Source organism: Cervus canadensis, chromosome 29 (assembly GCF_019320065.1).
Source record: "Cervus canadensis isolate Bull #8, Minnesota chromosome 29, ASM1932006v1, whole genome shotgun sequence".
NCBI classification, from domain to species: Eukaryota; Metazoa; Chordata; class Mammalia; order Artiodactyla; family Cervidae; genus Cervus; species Cervus canadensis.
In genome coordinates this window covers 45,257,262-45,282,598 of record NC_057414.1, presented here as the reverse complement: position 1 = coordinate 45,282,598, position 25,337 = coordinate 45,257,262, and the positions used below count along the sequence as shown (strand labels likewise).

Here is a 25,337-nt window from a genome sequence, read left to right as displayed (position 1 = left end):
ACACACACATGCTTACAGAGCTGTATCTCAGTGAAAGTTGCATCAGGGACTTCCCTGGTGGTCCAGTGGTTAAGATCCCGCCTTGCAATGCAGGGGTCACGGGTTCAGGAACTAAGATCCCATATGCCGCAGAGTAATTAAGCCCAGACTGCAACTATTGAGCCCCGGGCCCTGGAGCCCGCGCTGCCCTGGAGAGTCCATGCGTCAGAACAAAAGATTCTACACGATACACTGAAGATCCTGCGTGCTGCCACTAAGGCCCAGTAAAGCCAGATCAATGAATTTTTCTTTAAAAGTGTGTATCCAACAGTGAGAGCCCGTGAGGGACGGAGTGTGTAAGAGGGGTCAGGGCCGGCGGTCTCAGCGGCAGGGGCTCCTGGGTGGCCCCCGTAGAGCAGTGTTCCTGAGTATTCATCTGCCGTGTGTGCGTCTCAGTCCTGCACGGGGAGGGGGCCAGGGTCGTGCTGTGGTGGGAATCCCATGAAGCTGGGATCTGGGGAGGGGCTGGGACCAGGAGAAAGACCCACGATGTCTTTCCAGATCCCTCTAGAATCAACTGGCTGGATCCGTCTGTCCCAAGTCCCACTTGTTTTTGAAGAGGAGAAGGTGCCTGGGCAGCCTTGGGACCTCAGAAGGGAAGCCATCCGCAGAGCAGGCTCCTCTCCCGGAGGCACACAGACCACTTTGGAGTGAGGGGCTTATGTTTTCCCCCTGGGGGTGGAAAGGGGCAGCGTCTGAGACCCCCACCTCCCAGGCACAGAGTCAGGCGGCGACCCTCTCCTGGTCTTCACTCTCGCGGGGGACAGTGGGGAGGCCGAGGCTGCACCCACCACCACTGCTTGATTCTGCGCCCCCGCTCCCTGCCAGCTCTGCCTGCTGACCGCTGCGTCCCCCTGCCCCCGGCGCTGGCCCTGCTCCAGGCTCCTGCGGGGCGAGGCGCACCCAGCTCCCAGGTTCCCAGACAGCCCCTCCCCGCCAGCCAGGGGGACCAGACGGCCTCCTCCACCCACCCGCTCCCACCTTCCTGGCTCGGAGGCGGGGAGCTGACGGAGTGTGGACAGACGGGCCTGACCCCAGGAAAGGGCCAGGGCTTTCCTCTCCCATCACCCCCCACCCCTTATCTGCCTGTGTCTGGCACTGCGGGGCCGTGCTGGCCGAGCAGCGTGAGGAGGCCTGATTTTCCCCATCCCCTTATCTCCTGTAAACTCCACACCCTCGCAGGCTGGCCCGGCGCCCTCCCTCTGCTCTCGGGTGTCAGGGGAGGTGTGAGGGGCTCCCTTTGGCGGAGCTTTCCCGGGGCCTGCGCCCGCCTGTGCCCTCCCTGCTAGGTCTCCACTCATCACGGCGGCGGGAGTCTGGCTCAGGGTTGGGGAGGTTTGGGAACTGCCCTCACTGGTGGCCTCGTGGCCCAGGCCCCCTCCCCACTCCCTTTCTCCAAGAAGGCCTTGCGCAGCCTGTGGGAAGGGGACCCCGAGATGCACAGGGCTGGGGCTGGGTCTGGGGGAGAAGCTGAGGGCACCGCTCCAGGGGGCCCTGGAGAGGACCTGCTCCCCCTGCGCGTGCTCAACCCCGTGTCTGCTTCGAGGGCGGACCCCGGGGTGTCTCCTGAGTTGTGCCCTAGTCGGGCTGGCTCTCCACATCCCAGGAAACTCAGGGGGCACCAGTGTGTGGGGTTTCCGAGGGCCTGCGAGGTCAGCCCAGCCCACTCTGGGTCCCCCCGACTCCTCGCTGGGTCTTGGGGGGCCTGGGCTCCTGCAGGACAGCAGGCTTAGGAAGCAGACGCTCAGAGCTGGCGACCAGCTGCCCTCCAGCCTCAGCTCTGCCCGTGGAAAGGGGGCCCTGGCACTGGCCTGTCTGGCTGGGCAGTGAGCACCTTAGTTTACAGCGCTCAGCGAGGCTGGTTCAGGGTGTGAGTGAGCGATGACTGTGCACTTGAGGAAACTGAGACCTCAGGCTGGGGTGCAGTCACCCCAGAAAGTCCCAGCAGCTGGCGCCATCTGCCCTGGGGCTCGGGGTGAGCCCACCCACCCCCTGCCCCGGGTCAGAGCCGAGGAAGGCAAAGGTGACACTCAGGGCCAGCCCGGGGGGCTTCTTGCTGCTGCCCGAGGCGGGCTGGCTCTCGCTCTGGGCCCTGTGAGGGGTGCTGGGGCAGAGGCGGGCCGGGGCTGGGGGCGTGGGGGGAGGGCAGGGCCGCCCATCCTGGCCCCAAGACCCCCCTGGTTCTGCCCCGGCAGCTCCAGGATTGTTCTCTGAGGAGGCAGATGGGGACCAGGAAGGGGGTGGGGAGGCAGGGAAGGGTTTCCGGCTTCCCAAGTCGGCAGGGTGGGCCCTGCAGTGACTTCCCAAGTGTGTGTGAAGGTCCTCTCCCTCCCCCGCACCGAGGAGGGGATGTGAAGGGTCCAGATGGAGGCGGGAGGAGGCGCAGGAGGAAGGCATCCATCATCTGCGCTGAGCTCAGCCTTCCCGCTCCCCTGGGAAATTTCCGGGCGCCCGAGACCCCTGACCTGGGGGAGGAGGAGATGAGGCCCACCTGGGGGTCCTGAGGCCTGACCCAGCTCTGACTGCCGCCCCCGGATCTGGGCCGGAGGCCGGGAGAGCAGTCCCAGTGTGTGGCCCCCATCCCTCCGCCCCACCAGCCCGCGCGGCTGGGGGGTGCCTGACGCTGCCTGGGCCCGGCCGCCCCCTGAGCAGGCTGTGGTGCCTCTCATTGCTCCAGGCTGCATGCCCAGCTGTACCAGGCGGCGCTAGGCCTGCTGGGAGGGCAAGTGGGCAAAGGGAGAGTGGTGGGGTGCCCGGGGGTCCCCACCCAGGGCCTCTCCGGCGCCACGGGCCCCTCCCAGCCCGGCTCCCTCGGCCGGACGGACATGTCCGAGGCCTCCAGGCCAGCTCAGACCTTCATCCACTGCCCGCTGCCCCGTGGGGACCAGCAGCCTTTGTCCTGCAGACCCTGCAGCGCAGAGGGCAGGCTGAAAAGGGCCTGTAGGTACAGATGGCCCAGAAAGGGGTCCTGCAAGCTGTCCCCCTGCTGCCCGCCTGCCCCCTGACCTCGGCACACGGAGCAGTGAGGGGGCAGCGTCACCTGGGCGGGGGTCACACCCTATCTGGCGGGCCGGGAGGGGCCACAGTGGCCTGGGGGTCAGGGAGACCTGCTCACCCCATCCCACCCCAGTCACGGTCAGCCAGGGCCTGCCCCTGTCCCCAGGAGGGGACAGACCGGAGCTCTACACGGGCCCTGCCATGGGCAGTGGTGGATGCAAAGGGAACCTGGGTTAGGGGCCACCCACGGAGGTGAGTTCAGAGGAAACTTCAGAAGCTTGGAGAGGGAGTGGGGTGGCCAGGGAGGCTGAGGAGGGTCCTGTCCAAAGTCCGAGATGATTCCGGCACCTTCCAGAACGGGGAAGGGCTGGGAAGGCCAGACTGTGGGGCAGTGAGGGCCGTGTGGCTGGGGCAGCAGTGGCCGCCCCGGGGCGTGGGTAGTGCCGCTCCGTGGCACATGGTTCCACGCGTGGAAGGACGTAGTCCAATGGCTTGTGGACAAAGAGCGTGGCCGGGGAAGGGGCAGGGGTCTGCAGGCCACCCTGTTGTCCCAGCCAACCTGGGAGGCGCAAGGGCTACAGCTGGGGGGGCGGGGGAGGTGGGGAGAGGCCCGGGACGCTGCCTGCGGGTGGCGGCGGGTGCAGGGAGGACCCGCATGCTCCGGCCTGGCCTCGGGGACGGCTGGGGTGCCCATGGGCCTCCAAGGCGTCTGGGGCGGTTTGAGGAGGCAGGTCCTGTGCTTGGGCAGTCTGAGGGGATGGCTTGCCCTGGACCCACAGACCTGAAGGCTCTGCCGTGGGCGGCCAGTGGGGGCTGGGAGACAGATCGCGGCCGTCTTTGAGCTCTGCTCTCTGCCCCAGCAGACCCTGGCCCTCCCGGGGGCCCCCGGGAGGGGCTTCCCAGCCACAGGTCCCCTGCCTGGGCGTCGGGGACTTCTCCCTTACCCCGACAGGAAAATCCCTGCTTCCCTCCGTCACCTTGTGAAACAAGAACCACCCCCCCCCGCCCCCACCCTGGGTCTCAGTTTCACTCTGAAAGGTCAGGACGCGCACCGTGCCGGGGGGGTGGATGTCATGGGGTCGCCCAGCTCCAGGGCGGGGGTGTCTCTGGACTGGTCCTCCCGCCAAGCGCCCGACAGACTCCGAGTCCCAGGCACAGGCCCCGGGGAGCCGCCCGGCCTGGAGCTGGTGGCCGTGCCCTCCGTCGCCCCCTCCCCTCCGGGTGCCCAACAGCTGGGAGGAGGCGGGTCAAGGATGGGGCCAAGGAGCGGGCAGGCCCCTGCCAGGCCACGCAAGCCATGCCCTTCTATGGGCATGCGGCAGCCGGAGGCGCAGGGGAGCCCAGGCTGGGCGGCGCTGACGTGAGGAGCCGTTCCCGAGCAAGGACACAGCTGTTCCCGTCACCTGCTCTGTGCGGTGTGGCCGGCCCCCGCAGGAGGCCAGGCCGCCTCCTTGGGGCACCAAGCCTGGGTCATGCCTCCCTCCCTTCCTCTGCAGCAAGCGGTGGGTCCTACCTGACACCCCCCGGCTACCCCGGACAGCCCAGGGTGGGCACGCGCACCCTGACCCCACCAGACCCCAGCTGCCCAGCTGCTGCCCAGCCGCCCCCGCCCCCCCAGGACTCAGTCCCACGGCCCCCACCCCAGAGCTCCCCTGGAACTTGACCGGGAGGAGACGCAAGGGCATCTCCCTCACCTGCTGGTGCATGAGCCTCGCCAACAGCTCCAGCCTCCCTTCCTCGTCACTAAAAGCATCATCACGGAACCGGGTACCACTGCCTCCAGCCTCCCGTGCGAGAGCTGGGGTCAGAATCCACTTTGCAAGGAAAGCCTGAGGCCGCGAGGAGCCCAGCCTGCGGTGGCTCGGCCGGCGGGGGTCCCAGTGGGCCGGCGGGCTCTCCCTTGCCCCACCCCCCAACCCCAGCAGCTCTGGAGCGAGTAGGGGGGCTGTTGGTCGGCTCCATCTCAGTCCTGTGGCTCTGGGCGTCTCACCCCCTCCCTCTGCCCTTCCTTTCTGCCATCCTCCCGCTGGGCCCGTGGTCTCTCTCCACACGGCTGCCCAAGCCCCGACCGTGAGGACGTCTGTCCATCCGCGAGCCCTGTCCGCTCCCGTGTCCAGCCCCCGCACCCGGGGACCAGCAGACCCCCACAGCCAGGGACCCCTCCTCGCCCCGTCTCAGGTGGGGGGCGCTCCACAGAGCCTAGCGGCCTCCTGCAGACGCCCGGGTCGCCAGCGTCCCCTCCCGGCTCCGGCTGTGCTCACGCGCACCCTGCCCGAAGCCCTGGTCGGCCCCTCACGGCCCACCGCCAGCCGGGCGCTCAGAACCCGTGGAGCCCTCCGCCTGCTCACCCCGGCGGGGCGGGGCGGGGCGGCCCGGGAGAGGGCCCGGCCGGGCTCCCGGCACAGGCTTCGAGGGTCCCGAGGCTGAGCACCCCATCTTGGCCAGGCCTCTTGGACGGGGCCCACCCCACCTCCTGCCCTCACAGTCTCCGCCCTGCCTGCCCGAGGCCCAGGCTCTTCCCTCGGCGTCCAGCCCGCCTGGAGCCCTGTTCGCATCCTACTGGTGGGTGGCAGAACCCACCTCTCCAGCAAGGCCCAGCTGCAGAGGCAGACGGAAGGAGGCATCTCGCTGCCCCGGGGGGTGGGTGGGGACAAGAACCCAGGAAGACGCCCTGCAGCCTGGAGCCTCCTCCGGCCCCGCGCTGCCGCAGACCTCCGGTTAAGCGTGACCCCACAACGTGCGGATGCAAAAGCTTGTGCGGACCTGGGCGCGCACGCGGCCGGGCCTTACCCTGTGTCTTCTTCCGCCAGCAGCTCCCGCCGCTCCTCGGAGCCGGGGTTGCCGGGAGCCTCCGCCATGGTCCTCGCTGTGCGTGTGAGCTGCAGCTCTGGGCGCTTCCTGGGGCGGCCGTCCCGGAGCCCCCACCCCCAGCCGGGTTTCACTTCCCCCTTCCGGCTGCAGGTTGAGGTTTGGAAGGCATCGGGGCTGGGGTTGGGGTGTTGTTTTCTAATCTGTTGCTGCAAGAGAAGAGAAAAAAACACGAGTCGCCAGGAAGCGTTAAGCAAGTTGCAGGGGCCTGGAGGGCCCGGAGGCAGAGGTGAGGCGGAGGTGCAGGGTGTGGGGGCTGGGACCCCACACCGGAGCCACCCACCCACCCGCCGTCCAGGCCTCGAAGTCCAGCTCTGCTTGGCTGGTGTCCCCAAGCAGGGGGCACGGTCCCGGTCCCTAAGCCTTCACGTGAAGCGTGGTGACCTCCCTGGGTGGTGTCTCCTGTGTGCACTCCCAGAGCATGGTCCCCTTTCCCGACTCTCTGGTCATCGCCTGGCTCACCCCTCACTGGTCCCTGCTCTCCAAACGTCTAGGACCCAGCCTGAGCTGCTCTGCCCGCAGATGCCCCCTCACCCACCCCCGTGTTTGCTCACAGTTTTCTTTACTTTCCTGAACTGTTGGGGTCTCTCTGCTGCCCCTGGACTTTGCCAGCGCCCATGGCCGGGGACTCGGGACTGACCCGCCCCACCAAGGGTTCACCAGACCCCAGAGCCCTCCACAGTGTGTCCTCTCAGCCCATCCCCACCCTCGAAGGCCCAGAAACAACAGATCCCTCCTGTGGAGGGGTTGAACTGTGTCCCCAAATCTGTAGGCTGGAGTCCCGCTGGCCAGCACCCCAGAATGGGACCTTATTTGGAAATAGGGTCATTGTAGATGCAATCAGTTAAGATGAGGTCACTAGGTCATAATTCAGGATGACTGATGTCCTTACCAAAAGGGGAAACTTGGAGGCAGACTGGCCTGTTGGGAGATGCCAACTGAAGATGAAAGCGAGGTGTGGGTGGTGCGTCTCCAACCGAAAAGCCCCAGGAAACCACCAGCCGCTGGGGAGGGGCCAGAAGCAACCCCTGTGACAGCTGGGTCCCTGCCTCCGGGCTGCAGGACGGGAGGTGTGGCAGCCACTCGGGGACGCTCACACCCCTGCCTCCCGCTGTGCGTCCACCAAAGTGGCCCTGACACTTGCCGAAACAAAAGGAAGGGAGACACCCTGTCTCCACGCCTGGAAGGTGGGGGCCCATGGCAGCCGTGTCCGAGGGTGCCTCAGGGCTCTGGGGCCCACGGAGGGCAGCGTCCCCTCACTCACCAGGGTCCCCCTCCTCGGCCGCAACTCGCTCCACCACCCTCTCCCCTCCTGAGGTCCAGCTCCTGCCTTGAGGCTCTGCCCCCAAGTCCCAGGGCCAGCCAGCTGCTGACCATGCCTCCAGCCTCCCCTGCTCCCTTCAGCCCGTTTCTGCATGCATGTGCTGGAACCTCACACCTTCAGGCAGAAATGCCCCAGGCCCGCCTCCTCACACCTCCACCCCTCTCGTCCAGCCCACATGGGCGAGGCAGACAGCACCGCTGGGGACCCAGTGCCTGAGCCCGAGGGCCCCTGTGCCCCGCTGGGGGGCAGGTGAGGAGAGCTGGCCTTCCTCGGAAGACCCCAGGGTCCACCCAGGAAGCAGACGTGCCGTCGATCACACAGACTCCAGAGGGGCCTTCAGGAGGCCGAGGCTACGTTCAGCCCCTGCTCGCGCCCAGCCTGCCAGGGTCTCCAGCAACACCAAGAGGGACCGGGGAAATAGCGCGTCCTGCGGGAGGGCGGGGTGCGCACCAAGGAGGCTTCTGGCCCCTGAGGTTCTGAGCCAGGCGTGCAGGTCCCGAGCCCGAGGTGCTGGCCGGGAGGAGATCTGGGCGAGGTGGACGGGGGCAGAAGTGCCCAGGGGCACTGACTCTGCCTGCGAGACGCCCAGGCAGACCACCCCGGGGAGGCCGGGCCACGGACAAGGTGGCCTCCGAGGCCCAGGTGAGACAGGGCCCCGGGGAAAGCAGTGTCAGGACCCCACCCTCCAGGGACCGGGTGATGAGATGCTGGGGGCAGGGGTGGTGAATGAGAGAGAGGGTGGGGTGTGTGAGGAGCAGGGGTCAAGATCAGGAAAGTGGTCAGAGCAGGGACAGGTCAAGGCAGGAAGAGGGTGACGCACGTCTGATCTGGCCGAGCGCTGACGGTGTCCTTATAGGAAGAGGTGGTCAGGGCTCAGACACACACAGGGGCGACCCTGGAGGACACGGGGAGGAGACGGCCGTCCGCACGCCCAGGAGGGAGGCCTCAGGCGGGCCAGCCCTGCCCACACCAGGGTCTGGGTTCCGGCCTCCAGGCCTGGAGACATGAGCCCTGCCGTTTGAGTTGCAGGGCTGTGCTTCGCCTTTGTCGGTGCCCTGGACGCTGACTCGGGGATGTGCCCGTCAGGGAAGGAAGGAGCTGCTGCAACAAACAGCCCCGCACCTCAGGGCTCAGCGCCAAGGGCGCGTCACTCTCAGCCCCATCCAGGTGGGAGGGGAGGGGCCCACACTCATCCTGGGGCCCCAGGCCCCTCCTCCGAGGACCTCGGAGCCCCGGCTGGCAGGGGAGGGGTGGAGAGACCATGAGAGAGGCTGGGGACGGGGTTGAGAAGTCAGAGTGCCTGGAGGCACCGGGGACCCAGGCGTGACATCAGCAAGCACAGACAGAAAGCGGGAGAAGGTCGTGTCTCGAGAGGGTCTGGACATGGATGCCGACTGCGGAAACCCAAGCAGAGGCGTCCTGGGGGGTTGTGTGGGTGTGGGCACAGCGGGGAGACGCCGGAAGAGAGATGGTCGGCAGTGAGCAGGCCGGAGGGAGGCCCGGGGTCTCCAGCTGCACCGTGACCCTCATCGTGTGCTCGGCTTTCACGCGAGCGAGCGTGCGCAACGCTGGACGGGCTTTCCTCTGGGAGGAGCTTCGGGGTTTGGTGGTGCAGCTCCCCCCACCACCGCCGCGTGTTCCCGCGTCAGGGGAGCTGGAGCCTGGGGTCCTGGCCTGGGGACAGAAAGGGCAGGGAGTCTGCCAGGGCAGGTGGGGGCCCGGGGGTGGCAGATTGGTGACAGGAGCCATCGGAGATGGGGAACAGATCAGGGTGTCTGTGCACACACGTGAGCCCTGATGGGGGCTGGGGGTCAGGCCGAGGGGTGCGCCTGGGACCCCGGGCACCTGGCTGGGTCTCCCTGCAAGGAGGGCAGCTTCAGTGGGCCTGGAATTGCCAGGAAGCCAAAGAATGTTCAAACTACCGTCCGGTTGCACTCCTTTCACATGCTAGCAAGGTCATGCTCAGAATCTTCCAAGCTAGGCTTCAGCAGTACGTGAACCAAAAACTTCCAGATGTATGAGCTTTAGAAAAGGCAGAGGAACCAGAGATCAAATTGCCAACATTTGTTGGATCATAGAAAAAGCACAGGAATTCCAGAAAAACATCTATTTCTGCTTCATTGACTACAAGAAGGCCTTGACTGTATGGATCACAACAAACTGCGGAAAATTCTTGAAGAGGTGGGAATACCAGACCACCTTATCTGTCTCCCAAGAAACCTGTATGCAGGTCAAGAAGCAACAGTTAGAACTGGACATGGAAGAACAGACTGGTTAAAAATCGGGAAAGGAGTAGGTCAAGGCTGTATATCATCACTCTGCTTATTTAATTTATATTCTGAGTGCATCCTGCAAAATGCTGGGCTGGATGAAGCACACGCTGGAATCAGGATTGCCTGGCGAAATATCAACAACCTCAGATACACAGATGATGCCACTCTAATGGCAGAAAGAGAAGAAGAACTAAAGAGCCTCTTGATGAGGGTGAAAGAAGAGGGTAAAAAAGCTGACTTAAAACTCAACATTCAGAAAATGGAGATCATGGCATCCAGTCCCATCTCTTCATGGCAAATAGAAGGGGGAAAAGTAGAAGCTGTGGCTGATTTTCTTTTCTTGGGCTTTAAATCACTACAGCTGGTAAGCAGCCGTGAACTTAGAAGACGCTTGCTTCTTGAAAAGAAACTTATGACAAACCTAGACAGTGTATTGAAAAGCAGAGATATCACTTTGCTGACAAAGGTCCAAACAATCAAAGCCATGGTTTTTCAAATAGTCGTGTACGGGTGTAAGAGTTGGACCATAAAAACCACCGGATGCCGAAGAATTGATGCTTTCAAACTGTGGTGCTGGAAAAAAACTCTTGAGAGTCCCTTGGAAACCAACCCTGAATATTCATTAGCAGGACTGATGCTGAAGCTAAAACTCCAGTCCTTTGGCCACCTGATGCAAAGAGCCAACTCGTTGGAAAAGACCTGATGTTGGGAAAGATTGAGGGCAGGAGGAGAGGGGAGCAGTAGAAGATGAGATGGTTGGATGGCATCACCAACTCAATGGACATGAGTTTAAACAAACTCCAGGAGATGGTGAAGGACAGGGAAGACACCCGTCCTAGTCCACAGGGCTCTGTCCGCTCCCGAGTGGACTCCTGGCAGCATCCCATCCCTGAGGCTGGCACCTCTCGCCCCGCCTTATCTCTTTGGCCCACCGCACTCACCCGACCTGCTGAAGAAGGGTGGGCCCGGAACCCTCCCGAGACCCCCGTCTGGGTCCTTGGCCTCCCACCATCAAGTGAGAGACTTTTTTTTCCTGGGCTCCAAAATCACTGCAGATGGTGACTGCAGCCATGAAATTAAAAGACGCTTGCTCCTTGGAAGAAAAGTTAGGCAAACCTAGACAGTGTATGAAAAAGCAGAGACATCACTTTCTTGACAAAGATCCGTATAGTCAAAGCTATGGTTGTTCCAGTAGTCATGTACCGATGTGAGAGTCGGACCATAAAGAAGGCTGAGTGACGAACAATCGATGTTTTCAAACTGTGGTGCTGGAGAAGACTTTTAAGAGTGCCTTGGACACCAAGGAGATCAAACCAGTCAATCCTAAAGGAAATTAATCCTGAATATTCATCGGAAGGACTGAAGCAACAATACTTTGGTCACCTGATGCAAAGAGCTGACACATTGGAAAAGACCTGGAAAGACCTCTTTCCCAGGTCACCTGATGCTGGGAAAGAGAAGGGGATGACAGAGGATGAGATGATTGGATGGCATCACTGACTCGATGGACATGAGTTTGAGCAAAGTCCAGGAGATAGTGAAGGACAGGGAAGTCTGGCGTGCTGCAGTCCATGGGATCACAAAGACTCAGACACGACTGAGCAACTGAAGAACAACCATTTTGCCATTGTTTAAGAGGTTTCTTGGTTTGACATTTTTAAAAGAAGGTTTAATTGGGAGGAAATTATTTCAGGCTGTCAGAAAAGTTTCAAGACTGACCCTCAGAGCCCCTGCACATCCTCAGCTCTGTCACCTGCCGTCTCTATCCCTCTTCCAGCCTCCTCTACTCCTAGGGACTCACAGTCTTTCCTAAAACAGGAGCAGCCCTCTCCCCTGACTGCAGTGCAGGCCCAACCTCAGTCCACCGCTGAGCTCTCGCCGGCCACCCTGCCTGCCGCCCACCTGCCCTCCTTGGGTCTGCTCTGTCTTCGCTCTGCCCTCCTCCTTTCTGGCGCCGAGACGGTCCAGGCTCTCTGGACACCCACGGCCCCTGTGCTCAGCTGTCCGCCCCTGGGCCGTGCTCGCTTCCTGGAGGACAGTGTGGGGACCGAGGCCCCGGGTGTCTGGGTGCCCTCGCAGGGGCAGGATGGAGCGAGCTGCAGGCCCAAAGCCGTACACACCCCGAACCTCCTGGGAGCATCCAGCCAGTCTCCGCCAGCCTCACCCGGCCCCCGGCCCAGCTGAGCCAAGTCCCCTGGGACTTCCTGACCTCCAGCATCACCCCCAGTGGGCACGTCCCCTGCATGTCTTGCCGCCTCCTCCTGCCCTCGGGGGTTCTTCCCGGGCAGCGCCGGCTCGGGCGCTCCAGGAGTCGCTGCCTCCCCCCACTCGTCGGGGACCTTGCCCAGCGCTGAGGATGCTCAGACCCCGTCTTCAGCCCCAACCCCTGTGCCCAGCTGTCTGTCTGGGAGCAGCCGCTTCCTCCCCCCGCAGAACCAGCCCTGCCCCCGCTCTGGGCACAGGCCTGGGTGCCCCGTCTCCCTGGTCCACCACGTCCTGGGGGCTCTGCCTCTCGAATCTCTCTGCACCCACTGCCGCTCTCCCCCTGCCTCCCAGGAGCGACAGTGGCTCCTTCTTGCCTCCAGCCTCAGCCATTCTCCACGCTGCAGAGAACTTTCTAGAAGGCCGAGTCCTCACCACTTGCCCACTGCTGGACTACGTGCTTCCCTGATTGGCCCCATGTCCATACGGCTGCAGGGACACAGGTCACCCTCAGAGGGTGGCAGAGGGCGTGGAGCCAGGCCGAGCTGCATGCAGTGGGTGTTTGCCGGTCTGGCTTGGTTCACATGGTCCTCAGTCATGTCGTTTGTTCATTGGAAAATGTAACAAGCACCCATGAGCCTGGGGGTTTCCCAGGTGACTCAGATGGGGGAGAGGTGGCTTCAGTCCCTGGGTTGGGAAGGTCCCCTGGAGAAGGGAATGGCTACCCACTCCAGTGTTCTTCCCTGGAGAATTCCATGAACAGAGGAGCCTGGTGGGCTACAGTCCATGGGGTGAAGATCATTCCCCAAACCATCAGAGTCGGGTCCCGCCTGTGGGGGTCGCCTCCCTGGGGTGCCCCGCCCCCAGCCCCGGGGACAGAGTCACGCCCCCTTTCCCTGCACAGGTGCTGGGCTCACTTTGCGGGGTGGGGGGCGGGTACCGCCTCTGCCACTGGGAGCTCTGGCCACCGCAGCCCACTTAGTCCTGGAGCCCACCGCCTGCCGCCTGCCCGCGCTGGGCTCCGCACTCGCGAGCTGCCCGCCGTCGGGAGCGCTAGGTTAGCCGAGCAGGAGGGCTTGCTGGGCCCGCCCTGAGCTGCAGGGTAGCAGGAGGGCCCGCAGGAAGGTGCTCGCAGGATGGAGCCCAGTCCCCGGGCTGCAGCAGCAGGGCCAGGCAGCGGGACGGGCCAAGGCCTTGGGCGGGCTGACATCCCTCCCTCGAGGCTCAAGGCTCCAGGCCCCTGTGCATCAGTCCCGGGGGCCTCCCGAGGGCAAGGGCAGGGTCGACAGCCGCTCCATCACCACTGCGGCCTGGCCTCCCCACCAGAGATCTGAGCACGGGGCCTTCACGGACCGCGCCGTCATCCCTCAGGCGGAGGCTGAAGGCGGCCTTGCTGTGACAGTCCCGTCTGGGCATGCCAGGGACATCATCCCCTGAAGGGGTGGCCAGGGCCAGGGTCGGGCAGGAAGGAGGGCCAGGCCTCCCGCTGGGCCTAGAGTGGGGCTGCCTTCTTTAGTCACCAGTCTCCGGGGGGAGACAGACCCCAGCCCCTTGAAGCCCCCAGGAGTCTGGTCCAGGACCACCCCCCAAGCCCGTCTGGGGGCCTGGGGTCTGGGGAGGGGCAGCTGGGAGGAACGGGCTGCCTGCGTGGGGAGGGAGGCCCCCCAGGCCCCTGCGTGGACCGGGGCCTTGAGGACAGTGTCTCTGGGCCTCGAGGGGACCTTTGTGACAACAGCGACAAGACGCACGGTCATCTCAGGGTGTCGCTCTGAGACGGCCCCGGCCACCTGTGTCCAGGCCTGGGGTCTGACTGCCAACGCCACCCGGCTGCCCCAGCGGGTGGGCAGGGAGGAGGGCCCCTGGCCTGGAGACCGCCCCCCCAGGACAGCCGGGACCCCCAAAGCCCGCGCGTGGCTCCCCCACACCAAGCCCAGGCCCAGGCTCAGGGCCTTCCCAGGGCCGCCTGTGGACAAAGGCTGGGGCGGCGCCGGACCAGTGCAGGGAGGAGCAGACATGGGGATTGGAATCCTTTATTGACAGGTGCCAAGCCGGCCTCGGGGGGCCCCCGAGGTTGCAGGGGCGCTGGGCGGTGGCCAGGGGTGAGGGGCCTAGGACTCGGTCTCGAACATCTTCTTGCGGCCCTCCATGCCCGACTTCTCCTCGATGTTCTTCCTCCAGTCGCCCACGTCCCGCAGGTCGCGCTCCTGCAGGGAGGAGGACGGGGCTCAGGCGGGCGCCCCGCCGCCCTGGCCCCCCACGTCTGGCCCCGCAGGCGGGCCCCGGGGCTGAGCCCCCGCCGGCGGGGACATCCTACCTTCTCCGTGTCCTCCTTCTTGACCTGCTTGAGGTTGGCCCGCAGGTCCATGCACACTTTGTGTTTGGAGCCCAGCAGAGCCTTCAGCATGGCGTCGGCCGACATGCGCACACGGCGCAGTGGGGGCCTCTTGAACTTGCCCCGCAGGTCGAACAGCTTCTGGTTCATGTCCTCCAGCTGCGGGGCGGGCAGCGAGGCTGGGCAGCGGCGGCGGCGGAGCCTGGGTCCCGCCGCCAGGGCAGCCCCGCGCCCCGGGCCCCGCGCGCCCCCGCCTCTCACCTCCTTGGTGCTCTTCTGCACCTTCACCTCCATGTCATACTTCTCCTCCTCGGCCGCGTCGATCTTGGCGTGCAGCTGCCTGCAGAGCTCCTGGCGGCGGGGACCGCGGGTGGGCGACCCCACGCTTGGCCTCCACCCGTCCTGACCACCCCGCTCGGCCTCCCGACCTGGGGGAGGCCCGTCCGGGCCAGGGACGGGGCCCACAGTGTTACCTGCACTTCGGACATGGAGCCGGGGAGATGCAGCGGCGGGCAGTGCTCCGACAGGTAGTTCTGCTTCTCCGCCTCCCGGCGGCCCACCTCCTTCTCCAGCTCCGTGGCCGCGATCTGCAGCATGACGCTCTGGGGGCGGGGTGGCGGGTGGCGGGCGGCGGGCGGTGAGGGGCCGCGGCTGGCCGGGCCACAGACCCCCCGGGCCGCCCCCCCGGGCCCGCACCTACCTTCAGGTGTTGCCTGCGGGCCGTGATGGCCCTGTTGCGTTTCTGCAGGGCAGGGGAGAGGAGGCGCGGTCAGGGCTGGCAGGGGGCGCGGGATCCCGGCACCCTGCACCCTTCCCTGCCCACCCGGCCAGCCAGGGCATCTTGCCCAAGGGACGGCAGGGCCTGGGCCTGGTGCGGGGACACGAGCCTGGGACACGGTGCGGCGTGCTGACCCTTTGCCGGGGCGGCCCTTCAGGTTGGAAGGCCTGGGGTCTGGAGAAGAGACTTTGGACGGGGAGGCTGGGAGGAGGGCAGGGGAGACCCTTGGGCTCCGGGGGTGGGGGCGGGGAGCAGCCATGAGAAAGAAGAAGCGACTCCCCGGTGACCAGGCCGCAGCCTCACTTCCCCTGGCCCGTGGGAGGGGCCGGCGGGGAGGCCACTTCCTCTGTTTCCCGCTGTCTCGATGGGTGGGGTGGGGCAGTTTCATCCACAGGATGACAGACGGTCTCCCAGGGCCTCGGAGCTCCAGTTTCAGGCCTGTTCTGACTTGGGGGTCCCATCCCCTCCGTGTTTCACCCCCAAGCCAGTACTTACCTCCTCACTGTCCCAGGAGGGCGGGCGGGGGGTGGGGGAGAGAGAAGAGAGGTTAGGGCCACGGGGCTATGTGATGGGGCGGGTGGGCACACGGTGTGGCCAGGTGGGGACATGCGGAGACCCCCACCCAGCGCTCGGGGGTGGGGGCCCCGGGGGCAGCGGGCTGAGGGTTGCACTTACTCCCCCATCGTGCGGTCCTGGGCTGATAGCCTGTGGGAGAGAAAGGTGAGGGGGTCAGGGCCCCTGCCCGCCTGCCCTGCACCCAGCGGGGCGGGGGGAGCACCAACCCGCCCCCTACCCCCACCTCCTTCAGGGCCACGTCTTGGAATTCCCCGGGGCGGGGGGGGGGCAGTAAGAGGAGAAAGTGTGCCCGAAATGTCCCCACGGGCCTGGAGTTGCTGCAGCTGTCCCTGCGGGAGGGTGGGTCTGGCCAGCGCAGGTGGCCACCCGAGGCGCTGGTTATTTTTAGCTCTGCTCCTTCGGCTTCTGGCCCAAGTGCATAGAAGACACTGCCCCCCATTAGGGCCTGGGGTCCCTCACTCCATGAAGTCCCCTCCCCACGGCCCAGAGCCGAGACTTGGCCGTCGCTGTGCCGTCCGGGAACCCCACGCCACGCCAGCCCCCTCCAGGGGTGTCTCCCTGCAGCCCTCTGCTCTGCGGAGCCCCCAGACCCCAGACCCCCACCCTGGCCCCGGAGACGTCCCTCTGCAGGAGCGCTCCAGATGCGCCCGTGCTGGCCTCGGCGGGCCGGGCCGGCCTCACCTCGCGTCTGGGCAGCGGCAGTGGCACCGAGGTCAGGCCGGCAGCGGCAAGCTGGGCTGGTGGGTCCGGGGGAGGGCTATAAATGGCCTCCCCCGGGCTGGGCCTCCGCTCAGAAAGGGCATGGAGTCCTCCTCAGACCAATGGGGGCACAGGGACCTCCCCACCTGCCGGGCCGCCTGGCCCGTCCCCGCCGCCGCTGCCGCCGTCCAGGCCAAGAAGTCTTGGGAGGGGGTGCTGAGGTTGGGTTGGTCTATTTAGGGCAAGGTGACGACTTCGAATCGCCTCCCTTGTATCTTGCAAGGAGCCCGAGGACAACGTGACGGCCTCAGCAGCTGTGGGGCCCAGCTCAGGGGTCAGCCGAAGGGTCACTCCGGCCCAGCCCTGTCTGCCCAGAGTCAGGGTTCACTCTGCATTCCCCTCGGCTTCCCCAGGCCTCTGGGCCCCCGGGAAACAACAGCCCTGGGCTGCTTACACTCTGCTGTCCATTGTCCCCTCTAGCCCAGTGGGCAGCTTGGGCATGAACTGTTCACGTGCTCCCTGCCTCAAGCTGGCCGGGGGCAAGGCCAGACCCCAGACAGAGCCTCTGGGGCCTGAAGCAGCCCCGGGGACTCTGGGCTGAGGGTGGGGGGACTGCCCTCCAGAGCGGGACCCCACCATCCTCCCAGAGCAGGACGGGAGGTCCCAGATGGACATGCAGCCTTGCCCAAGCGCCGTGCCTGTGGGCTGGCTCCCCGCACAGCTCGGAACACGTCCTTCTAACCCCAGATTTCGGTGCCACCGGCCTGGGAAGCTCTCCCTAACTCGAGGGGGCCCCAGGCCTGCCTGGCGGCTCAGGCAGGCCCAGCACTGCTCTCCTCATCCCAGCCCCGGGCCTGCGGCCCCCCGCCCTGGCCCCCGCCCAGCAGAGGCATCCAGACGACCATGACTTGGCATCCTTCGAGCTGGGGGTTCTCGGCCGTGGGGAGGGTCAGGGAGAGCTAAAGCCGTCCAGATGTGTGGGGATTAGAGCTGCTTTCTGGGCCAGGCTAAGCCCCCAAAGGCCCCAGGGTGGCTTCTGCAGGCATCTACTGCCCCCTGCTGCACGTGCAGGGGAGGCCCGGCACCATCCAGTCGGTTTGGGGGCTTTGTGGGGAACTGGGGTGGTCCCAGGAATTGGAGTTCCCTTCATCCACTGTCACCACCACCCCCAAACATCTCCCTCTTGCCACTGTGTCCCCAGGGACCCATCCCTAACTCTCTAGTCATCACACATGAGGGGGCCCCACCTCCAGGATCATCTCCAGCGGGCCTAGAGGGGCCCCTTTGCCCTCACTCAGGGGTCAGGCACCAGTCAGAGGCCTCAAGGCCTGGCTGAGCCATGAGAGGAGACCCTCTCCTCATCCACAGGAGGGGCCGTGGCGGTATCAGGAGACCCTGACCCTGCCGTGCCGGCGGAGCTCAGAAAGGACACATGGTGTGGGGGGAAGGCATTTATTACAGCGGGACCCGGGGCAACCCGCAGGGAGACCCAGGCCCAGGGACAGCCTCAGAAGCTGGGCAAGGGCAGACGCCAGTGGGACTGCAAGGCCAGGGCCCGGTCCATCTCCCTGGCCGGCTGTAGGCGGCGCCACTGGGAGACGGGCCGCCGGGCCGCTGGGCCAGCATGTCCGCCCAGTGCTGGAGGGGCTGCCCAGAGGCCCGGGAGCCCAGCAGCACCTTGCCGACAGGCTCTGCCCACGGCAGCACCAGATCCACGCCCTGGGTAGAAGCAGGCCGAGGTGTAGGAGGAGGGGGGGAAAGACAGCAGTCAGTTTGGCCCTGAGTGAGGTCCCCCCCGACCCCCTCCTCCAGGCAGCCCACCTGGATCTGGCTGAAGGGCACAAGGAAGGTGAAGGCCTGGTTGAAGTAAGGGGCGGCCGTGCCCTTCCTGGCCGACGTCTTTCTCTTCTTCCACTTCCTCTGGTTCAGCATGGGCTGGACCTTCACGTAGGGGTCTGGGCGCACAGAAGGGGTCTGGGGCCTCCCAGGTCTGAGGGCTGGGGCCTGGGTTTCCTCTGTCCACGTGGAGGGGCGGGTCCAGTGCTCGCCTGCCAGCACCGGTCTCGGGCCTCGGGCCTCCAGCGCGACCACAGTCAGCCGGCCCGAGCCGGGCACGCGGCTCAGTGAGAAGCCCAGCTCCGCGGTCTGCTCAGGCAGCAGGCAGCAGGAGAGGGCCTCAGCGCCCCCGCAGCACGAGGAGCCGGGCGGGGGGCGGGAGCCCGGGGCGGGCGGGCCCAGCGGGCGCCAGAGCTCCAGCAGGCGCTGCAGATCCACGGAGCCCCGCGGCAGGCTGAGCGCCCCGCGGCCGGTGCTGGGAGAGGCACCTGTGGTCCAGGAGCAGCACTCGCAGGGCGGGCCGGGCAGCTCCGCGGGCGGCACCTGCGGGAGGGGTGTGAGCCGCCCCGCCCCGGCCCCCGGCCCAGCCCCGACTCACGTGGAAGGAGCAGGTCTCCTCGAACACGGGGCACAGCGTGCCGCGGTGCACCTTCGGCTCGTGCGCGCGCCCGGCGTCCGGGGACAGGCTCAGGCGGGCACAGGGGTCCGCCGTGCCGCCCGGCGCCCCGGGCCTCAGCTCCGCGGCCTGCTGGAGGCCCACCCTGATCTAGGAGCCAGGGGACTGTTTCAGCCAGGTGCCCCTCCCCGGTCAGCCCTGCGCCACCCAGCACTGGGCACTCACCCTTCACCCGTCACCCCTCCAAAATCCCACACATCCTCTGGGACCCCCTCACCTCCTGGCTTCAAGAGTCGCACTCCAGGGACAGCTGCAGGCGCACGCACTGCTGGGCCCCCCGGGTCCAGATGCCACGTTACCCACCTCCGGCTGCACCTGGGTGGCGTCGCGAGGATGCTGACCGCTGTGCCCATCGGAGCCCCCAACCCGCAGGCAGCGGGTACGCGACGGAGCAGAACTCCAGGCCACTAGAAGGCCACCCTCCGCTCGGCCCTGCAAGGCTGGCCGCAACGCCCCCCAATCCACCTCTCAGGCCGCTGCTTTCCTCCGGAAACTCTGCGGCTCCCCGCGACAGCTTGTCCTGGGCTCCCCTCCTCCCGGGGGCAGCGGCGGCTTGGTCGTAGGGTCCAGCCCAGCCATAGTCCCCCAGGAACAGGCAGATGTCAGGGCTGGACCCCACACTTCCGTGTCCCCCGCCCACCCTGCTGCCTAGTGCCGGGAGGGTCAGAAGAGGCCCCTCCGTCTAACGAACGGCCTCAGTGGCCCCCGCCAGCACCGGCCCAGCCTGTTGAAGGAGGGGCCACCATCAAAGCAGGGGGTCCTGGCCACGGGGGTCCGGCCGCACAGCCCGGCTGTCTCCCCTTCCTCCCAAATGAGCCTGTCTCGTCCCCACAGGGGCTGTCCGATCGCAGCGGGCAGAGTCCAGCCCCAGGGAGCCACCCGCATGAGGAGGGGGCGTCAGGCCGGCAGGGACTCCGGGCAGAGGCTGGGCTTGCTCTAACTCCCGCCACTGCCAGCTTGGAGAATGAAGGTTTGGAGCACGAGGCCGCATGAGTCCTGAGTGGGCCCCACAACTGTGGAGCCAGTCCTGGCCGGGGGCCGCTGGCGAGGCCCTGGTGGTGGAGCGTGGGGGCGCTCGGGGCGCTCACAGGACCAGGCGGCCCCGCTGACTCCTCCTAGGCCGCCTGGAGGAGCGCCCAGGTGGGCTGCCCAGAGCCGCAGGCCCGCGGGCCCCTGGAGCTGCCCTGTGGTGGACGCAGAGTCCCAGCTCCCACATGGGGCTGAAAGCCCTTTACCTGATTGAGGGTGCGTGTGGGTGCGTGTGCGTGCGTGTGTGTGTGTGTTTGTGTGTGTGTGCACACTTGTGAGTGTGCATGCGTGTACCCTGCCTGCACCCCGCTTGGCTGCTGTCCCCCTCCTGTTTGGCCAGAGAGTCGTGGACCTCAAGCCGCTGGGATTTGGTGAAGGGGGAGCCCCAGAACCGCAAGAGGGGCCTGGGAGCCGACCTGAGGGGACCACGGGCCCCTGGGCACACCAGCCGTGAGTGGTGGGGGCCCCGAGGCCTGGGCAGGCGCATGGTCCCCCTGGACTGCCCGGTTCCTGCGGTGGTTAGGGTTCCGGCCTGCACGCGGCCACCAGGTGGCACTGTCTGCTCCAGCGGCCGGGCGGGGCCGCCAGCCGGCATCCAGGCCTGGGGTCCTGGTGGGCGCTCGCAGGGGCCCCGGGAGGGCAGATGGCCCAGGGGCAGCCTCACGGGCCCTGCTCAGCCCTCCCTGTCTCCGTGCCGGCCTCTGGATGCCCTCCCTGCCTGGGCAGTGCCTCAGCCGCTCAGGAGGGCCAGGAAGTCCCTGCAGGAGTCTACCTTCTGTGGCCCTGCTGGGGAAAACCGCCCGGGTGCTGAGGCTGCTTTTCCCAGGAAGCGGGGGCTGGGTCCTTCCTGAGTGGAGTCTCAGCCCCCGCCACCTCCTCCAGGGTTCCCTCCAGGCCTCCCTGCTCTCCCCTTCCGGGCAGGGTGGCGTCCCCCTCCCCACCTCCTGGCACAAGCCGTTTTGCTACTGCAGCTGCCAAGCCATCCTGCTGCCCCATGAGCTTCCCGCTGCCGCCCCCTCCCCATCCTGCTTGGCCTTGGAGACCTGAGCAAGCCCCCCACCTCCTCCAGGAAGCCTTTCCTGGGACCTGCAGGAGCGATGCTGGGTTCCACGCTGTGTCCTCCCCCAGTCGGGCATGTCAGCTCTCCCTGGGGGAGGGCCTCCCTGTCCACCTGGGGCCGGGCACCTACCAAAGCTGCGCTGACTGACCCCGCCACCTTTGGTCTAACTGGAATGTTTGATTCTTCCAGGAAACAAAGCTCCTGTGGGCCTCCTTCCAGAAGAACAGGATTCCCCCAGATGTTGGGGCGCAGCGGGCCCGCCCGGCCACCACGTGCTCTCACCTGACGCCCGGCCTCCAGGCCGCCCCCTCGGCCCTGGGCTCTGGAAGACGGCGCCCGAGCGCGCAGCTTTGCTCAGCCTCCACTGGCTGGAAACTCTGCTTCGGGTGGGGTGGGGGGGTGGCAGGGTGTGGGAGGCAGGGCTTCGGGGAGCCCCACCTCGGGGCCGGAACTGCTGGCCCTCAGGGGCCGGGAAACTCCCTTGGGAGGAGGGCCCCTCCCAGAGCCCCACCCGCAGGGCTCCCCTGGGGCATCGCAGGTCCTCCCGAAGGCCCTGCCGGGGGGTGTGCTAGCCCCCTGGGACTGACCTTCAGGTGGGCAATGGAGAGGTCGGGCTGCACTCAGCTTGTGAAAGGTGTACACCAGGGTGTGGGGGGCGGTGTCCCGAGTCAGGAGGATGCCTGGCTTTGGAGGCGAGTGACTTTCTGGGTCTGCTGGAGCCAAACCCGGGGGCACTTGGCACCCAGCAAAGTGAGCAGGGCCAGGCGCCCTCACTGGTGACTGCCTGGGCCTGTTGGCCCTTCCGTTGCTCCCAGGGCCCAGGGAGCCTTCCGGAGCCCACTCTGTCTGAGCCTCTGGCCCCGGCTGTGGAGGCAGCGGGTGGAGACCTGCTCCAGTCTGCCTCAGTGCCTCCTGCTCCTGCGGGCCCAGCAGGGCCGGTCAGCGGAGCCGCACTCTGCTCCGGCCAGTTTATCTGGTCCAGTTACTCCAGGTCCGGTTCCTCCCTGGGTCCAGCTCTGAGAGGCCCACCCAGGTCAGGGTGTCTCCCAACCCATTATCAACCCACGGCCGGACGTGGGGCTGGTTAATGCTTAGCCAGCCCGCGGGGCTCGTTGGGCAGGACTTCTGGGACACTGGACCCGGGTGCCAAGGCTGTTTTGGGGACAGCACCGATGGGATGCGTGCACACACATGTGCACACGTGTGTCCCGGCTGGTCACGTGTGGCTCTGGGGGCTCATGGAGCTTGGGAGTGTGTGTGTCCCTCTGGGCACGTGTTCCCCCGTATAAGGTCTGGGTCCCTCTGCCTGTCCCACCCGGGGCTGGGGGCTCGGAAGGAGCAGTGAAACAGCTCTGGGGCCAAGAGGAGGCCTGCTGGGGCTCCTGTGCTGCGGGGGGCGAGGCGCGTGGGTGGGCGCGGGGGCGCGGGCCCGCCTGCAGCGTTTGCCCCACGAGGGGCTCTCCCCAGCCCAGCTGTGTAGGGTCTTTGTGCCTTTCCCAGGATCCGGGCGCCTCCATGACCAGACGGGCGTCTGAGGTTCCAGGGCAGGAAGGGGAAAACCAAACAGAGCTGGCAGCCCCAGGCCAGCCCCGCGGCCCCGAGACGGCGGCTTGGCAGCCAAGAGCCACATGGAGACCCTGGCGGGGCTCCTGGACGGGATGCTTCCTTTGAGGTTGCTGGGGGAATGTTTGAGGTTGGAACTCATGGCAGTCGCCGGCTTGGGGGAGCCGGGAGCTGTTGGCAAGGAACCATGAGACGTGCTGGGACAGCACGCGTGCACCCCGCCCGCGCTGACCCGCGCGGGGCGGGCACTCAGCTCGCCACAGGCCTCCGTGGGCTGGGGTATGCGCTGCCCATCCTCTGGGTCCCAGCCTGAGGGTGCCCCGGTGGTCCTTGACTCAGGCTAACTGCGCCTTCTTCATCTGGACGCCTGCACCCCATCATCTGAGTGTGAGGGGGGCCTTGCGTGTCACGCGGGCACCCGAGGAGCCTGCCCCCTCCGCGGAGGGTCCGCATCGCAGAGCTGGCTCCTTGAGCTCCTCTCCAGCAGAGGGTCTCCCTGATGACTCTGAGCCTGGGTCTCCCTGGGATACAAGCCCTGCTTCCTGGGGCATCTGGGTGAACTACACCCTGTCCATCTGGAGACTGAGGCAGCCTGTACCCGGCATCCGGCTGCGTGTGCAGTGAGACCTGCTCACCAGTACCCGTGTCAGAACACAGGGGTTCTCTGTGACCCCGGCATCAGCTCCCTCCCCGCATTGCATCTCCCAAGGGCCTCTGGGACCCCTGGTTCCTCTGCAGCTTTGGGGCCCCCATTCACGTTCCCTTGGGGGATCTATTCATGTGGGCACCCCCACCATCAGAGCATCTTTTCCTCCCTCCTGGGGATTCTTGGAGACACGCGGGGCTTCTGCGCTGCCGGGCAGCCTCTCCTCTCACACCCAAGGTGCAGGGGGCACGTTCCCTGCTGGTCTGGACACTGGGGCTCTCTGTTCTGCGGTCGCCTGGTTCCTGGAAAGCCTGTACGCATGAGCTGGCCCCCTGGGGGCCCGAACCGTCCCTCCGACACGTCTCTCACTGGCCTGAGTGCCGGCCAAGCCCCACGGCCCTGCTCCTGCGGTCTGGACGCCCCGCGCCCCGTTCACGGCCCCCACCGGCGCGCGCCCCCCTCACCCTTGACTCCACTGTGTGTGCTGTTCATCCCCACGCTGGTGCCTGCTCACCGCAGGGCGAGGTGTCCGGGGCTGCACCCACGCTTCCCAAGAGCTGGACGCCACCCGAGAGACGAGTCAGGGTCCTACCCCTTTCGTCTGGGTGTCTGGGTCCTCTACCCCAGTGGTTGGAATGCGAGTCCCGTACCCCGTTAGTGGAGTGTCTGAGGCCCCCTGTCCCACTCTGCTGCAGAGCTCAACTGTCCAATCCACGTCCCCTTAAGACCAAGAGCCTGGGGGAACCTCGGGGGCGAGTCCTTGCAGGCTCTGTTTTGGAGCCCTGGGGCCTCACCGCGTTCCCTGGAGAATGACGATGCGTTCCTTGTCATCTGGTCATCCTGACAATATACACCAGGACACTGGGCACCCGGCCGCCCACCCGCTGGGCATCGGGCGACATGGACACAGTCCTGGGCACTCACACCAGCCCCGCGAGATGGCTGTCTCCTACTCCTCCATCGGAGGGTCTGGCCGCCCCGTCCCAGAGCCTCAGCTGGCACCCCAGCACCTGAATTTGGCACGCTGAGTGTCTCCACATCCTTGGGGGGCTGGCACCTTTGCCTGCCTCTGCACCTGCTCACCTAGGCCGGCCAGTCTATCGGTTCATCCAGATAGATCAGGCCAGGTACCGTCCCCTCGGGCTTCCCTAGAGGCTGCTTGCAATGCTGGAAACCCAGGTTTGGTCCCTGGGTCAAGGAAGATCCCCTGGCGGAGGGCACAGCTACCCACTCCAGTACTCCTACCTGGAGAATCCCATGGACAGAGGAGCCTGGCAGGGGGCTATCGTCCATGGGGCCCCAAAGAGTCAGCCACGACTGAGCGACTGACACTCCCACTGCTTTTTTACCACGACCCTCAGCTTCTGCCTCTCCCCACCCTTTCCTCTGTTCTGGGTCCAGACCACTCACCCCCCACCACCACCCTCTGGGTGTGGCTCTTCCCACGGAGCCACAGGCCCCAGGAACCCACAGCTCCTGCCGTCAGGTTCTGACCCACAGTTTTCTGAGTATCTGGGTGGCCTAGATCCCACTTCTTTGATCACCTTGGTAACAAGGACTCCAACCATCAACCTGAAGGGTACCCTGCCACCCCCGTCTCCAGGACCTCTGGGCCATCCACCCCCACTGTCCACCCCCTCATCATTCACCCCCCATCGTCTGCCCCCATTGTCCCCCTCAGCGTCTGCCCCCATCGCGCACCCCCTCATCATCCACCCCCTTGTCCACCCCCTTGTCCACAGCCTGGCCGTCCTTGGGAGCCCTAGGTGATATGCACCCTCCTCCAGTTCCCAAGGCCTTCTCTCCAGTTGCCCGAATCTCCATTCTTCGGGGTCTCGGGGAGCCCATGTGCCAGGTCTCGGGCCCCTGGTGGCCGGTTCTAAACCCCACTGGAAGGCCCAGTGCCCATTCACGGAGGTCTGGGCCTCCGTGACTCCATTCATCCTGTCCTGGTGTCCCCACTGGGCTCACCCGTGACTCCAGGCAGGCGGCTCCCTGCTGTCAAGGGTCCAGGGACTCCAGGCCCCTTCCGGGGGTCTGAACCCTCCACCATCCCTGGAGCATCTGAGGGGCATGAACCCTGTTCACGAAAGGCCTTGACTCTTACACCCTGTGACTGTAATAGCGGGAGCCTCGTCCCCCGCACCTCCAAATCCCCAGGCACCCTTGGAGGCAAGTGTCCACCGCTCGCCTGGGTGTCAGGGCCCTGCGGCCTGCAACCCGCTCCCGAGTGCCCGAGTCCCACATGCTGTGAGTCTGAGTGTTGGGGGGGGGGCTCTCTTCTCCCTTCACCAAGGATTTCACCAGTACAGACCCTGAGTGGTTTGCACCCCACGTCCCAGGTCTCCGGGCCCTGTGGCCGGTTCCAAGTTCCACTGCGTCTTTGGACGCCCAGGGCCCATTCACGGGTGTCTGGGCGTCTGTGAGCCCATTCATTCT

The 25,337-nt window shown here is 66.0% G+C and overlaps 3 protein-coding genes across 3 annotated transcripts in view; all 3 read right to left on the bottom strand.

The window, feature by feature from the left end:
• Window positions 1-5,978, bottom strand: part of LSP1 (lymphocyte specific protein 1) — a 37,491-nt gene extending 31,513 nt beyond the window's left edge. Inside the window, exon 1 of the mRNA XM_043452761.1 lies at window positions 5,827-5,978. Within this exon, the coding sequence (XP_043308696.1) occupies window positions 5,827-5,894 (68 nt within the window). The 5' untranslated portion in view covers window positions 5,895-5,978. The remainder of the gene's footprint in view (window positions 1-5,826) is intronic.
• A 7,739-nt stretch (window positions 5,979-13,717) lies between these two features.
• Window positions 13,718-16,178, bottom strand: TNNI2 (troponin I2, fast skeletal type). Its single transcript, XM_043452358.1, has 8 exons — window positions 16,071-16,178; window positions 15,489-15,518; window positions 15,309-15,315; window positions 14,736-14,777; window positions 14,509-14,637; window positions 14,297-14,386; window positions 14,018-14,194; window positions 13,718-13,907 (listed from the first exon to the last, which is right to left on the bottom strand). The coding sequence occupies exons 2-8, from the start codon at window positions 15,494-15,496 to the stop codon at window positions 13,812-13,814; spliced, it is 549 nt and encodes a 182-aa protein (XP_043308293.1). The 5' UTR covers window positions 15,497-15,518; window positions 16,071-16,178; the 3' UTR covers window positions 13,718-13,811.
• Window positions 16,179-17,524: 1,346 nt separating this feature from the next.
• Window positions 17,525-19,068, bottom strand: SYT8 (synaptotagmin 8; the record flags this gene model as incomplete). Its single annotated transcript, XM_043452359.1, is given in 6 exon segments — window positions 17,525-17,700; window positions 17,703-17,807; window positions 17,910-18,467; window positions 18,523-18,690; window positions 18,818-18,876; window positions 18,879-19,068. Coding segments are annotated over 6 exon segments (1,185 nt in total), but the record flags the coding sequence as incomplete, so codon positions are not given.
• Window positions 19,069-25,337: the final 6,269 nt, after the last annotated feature.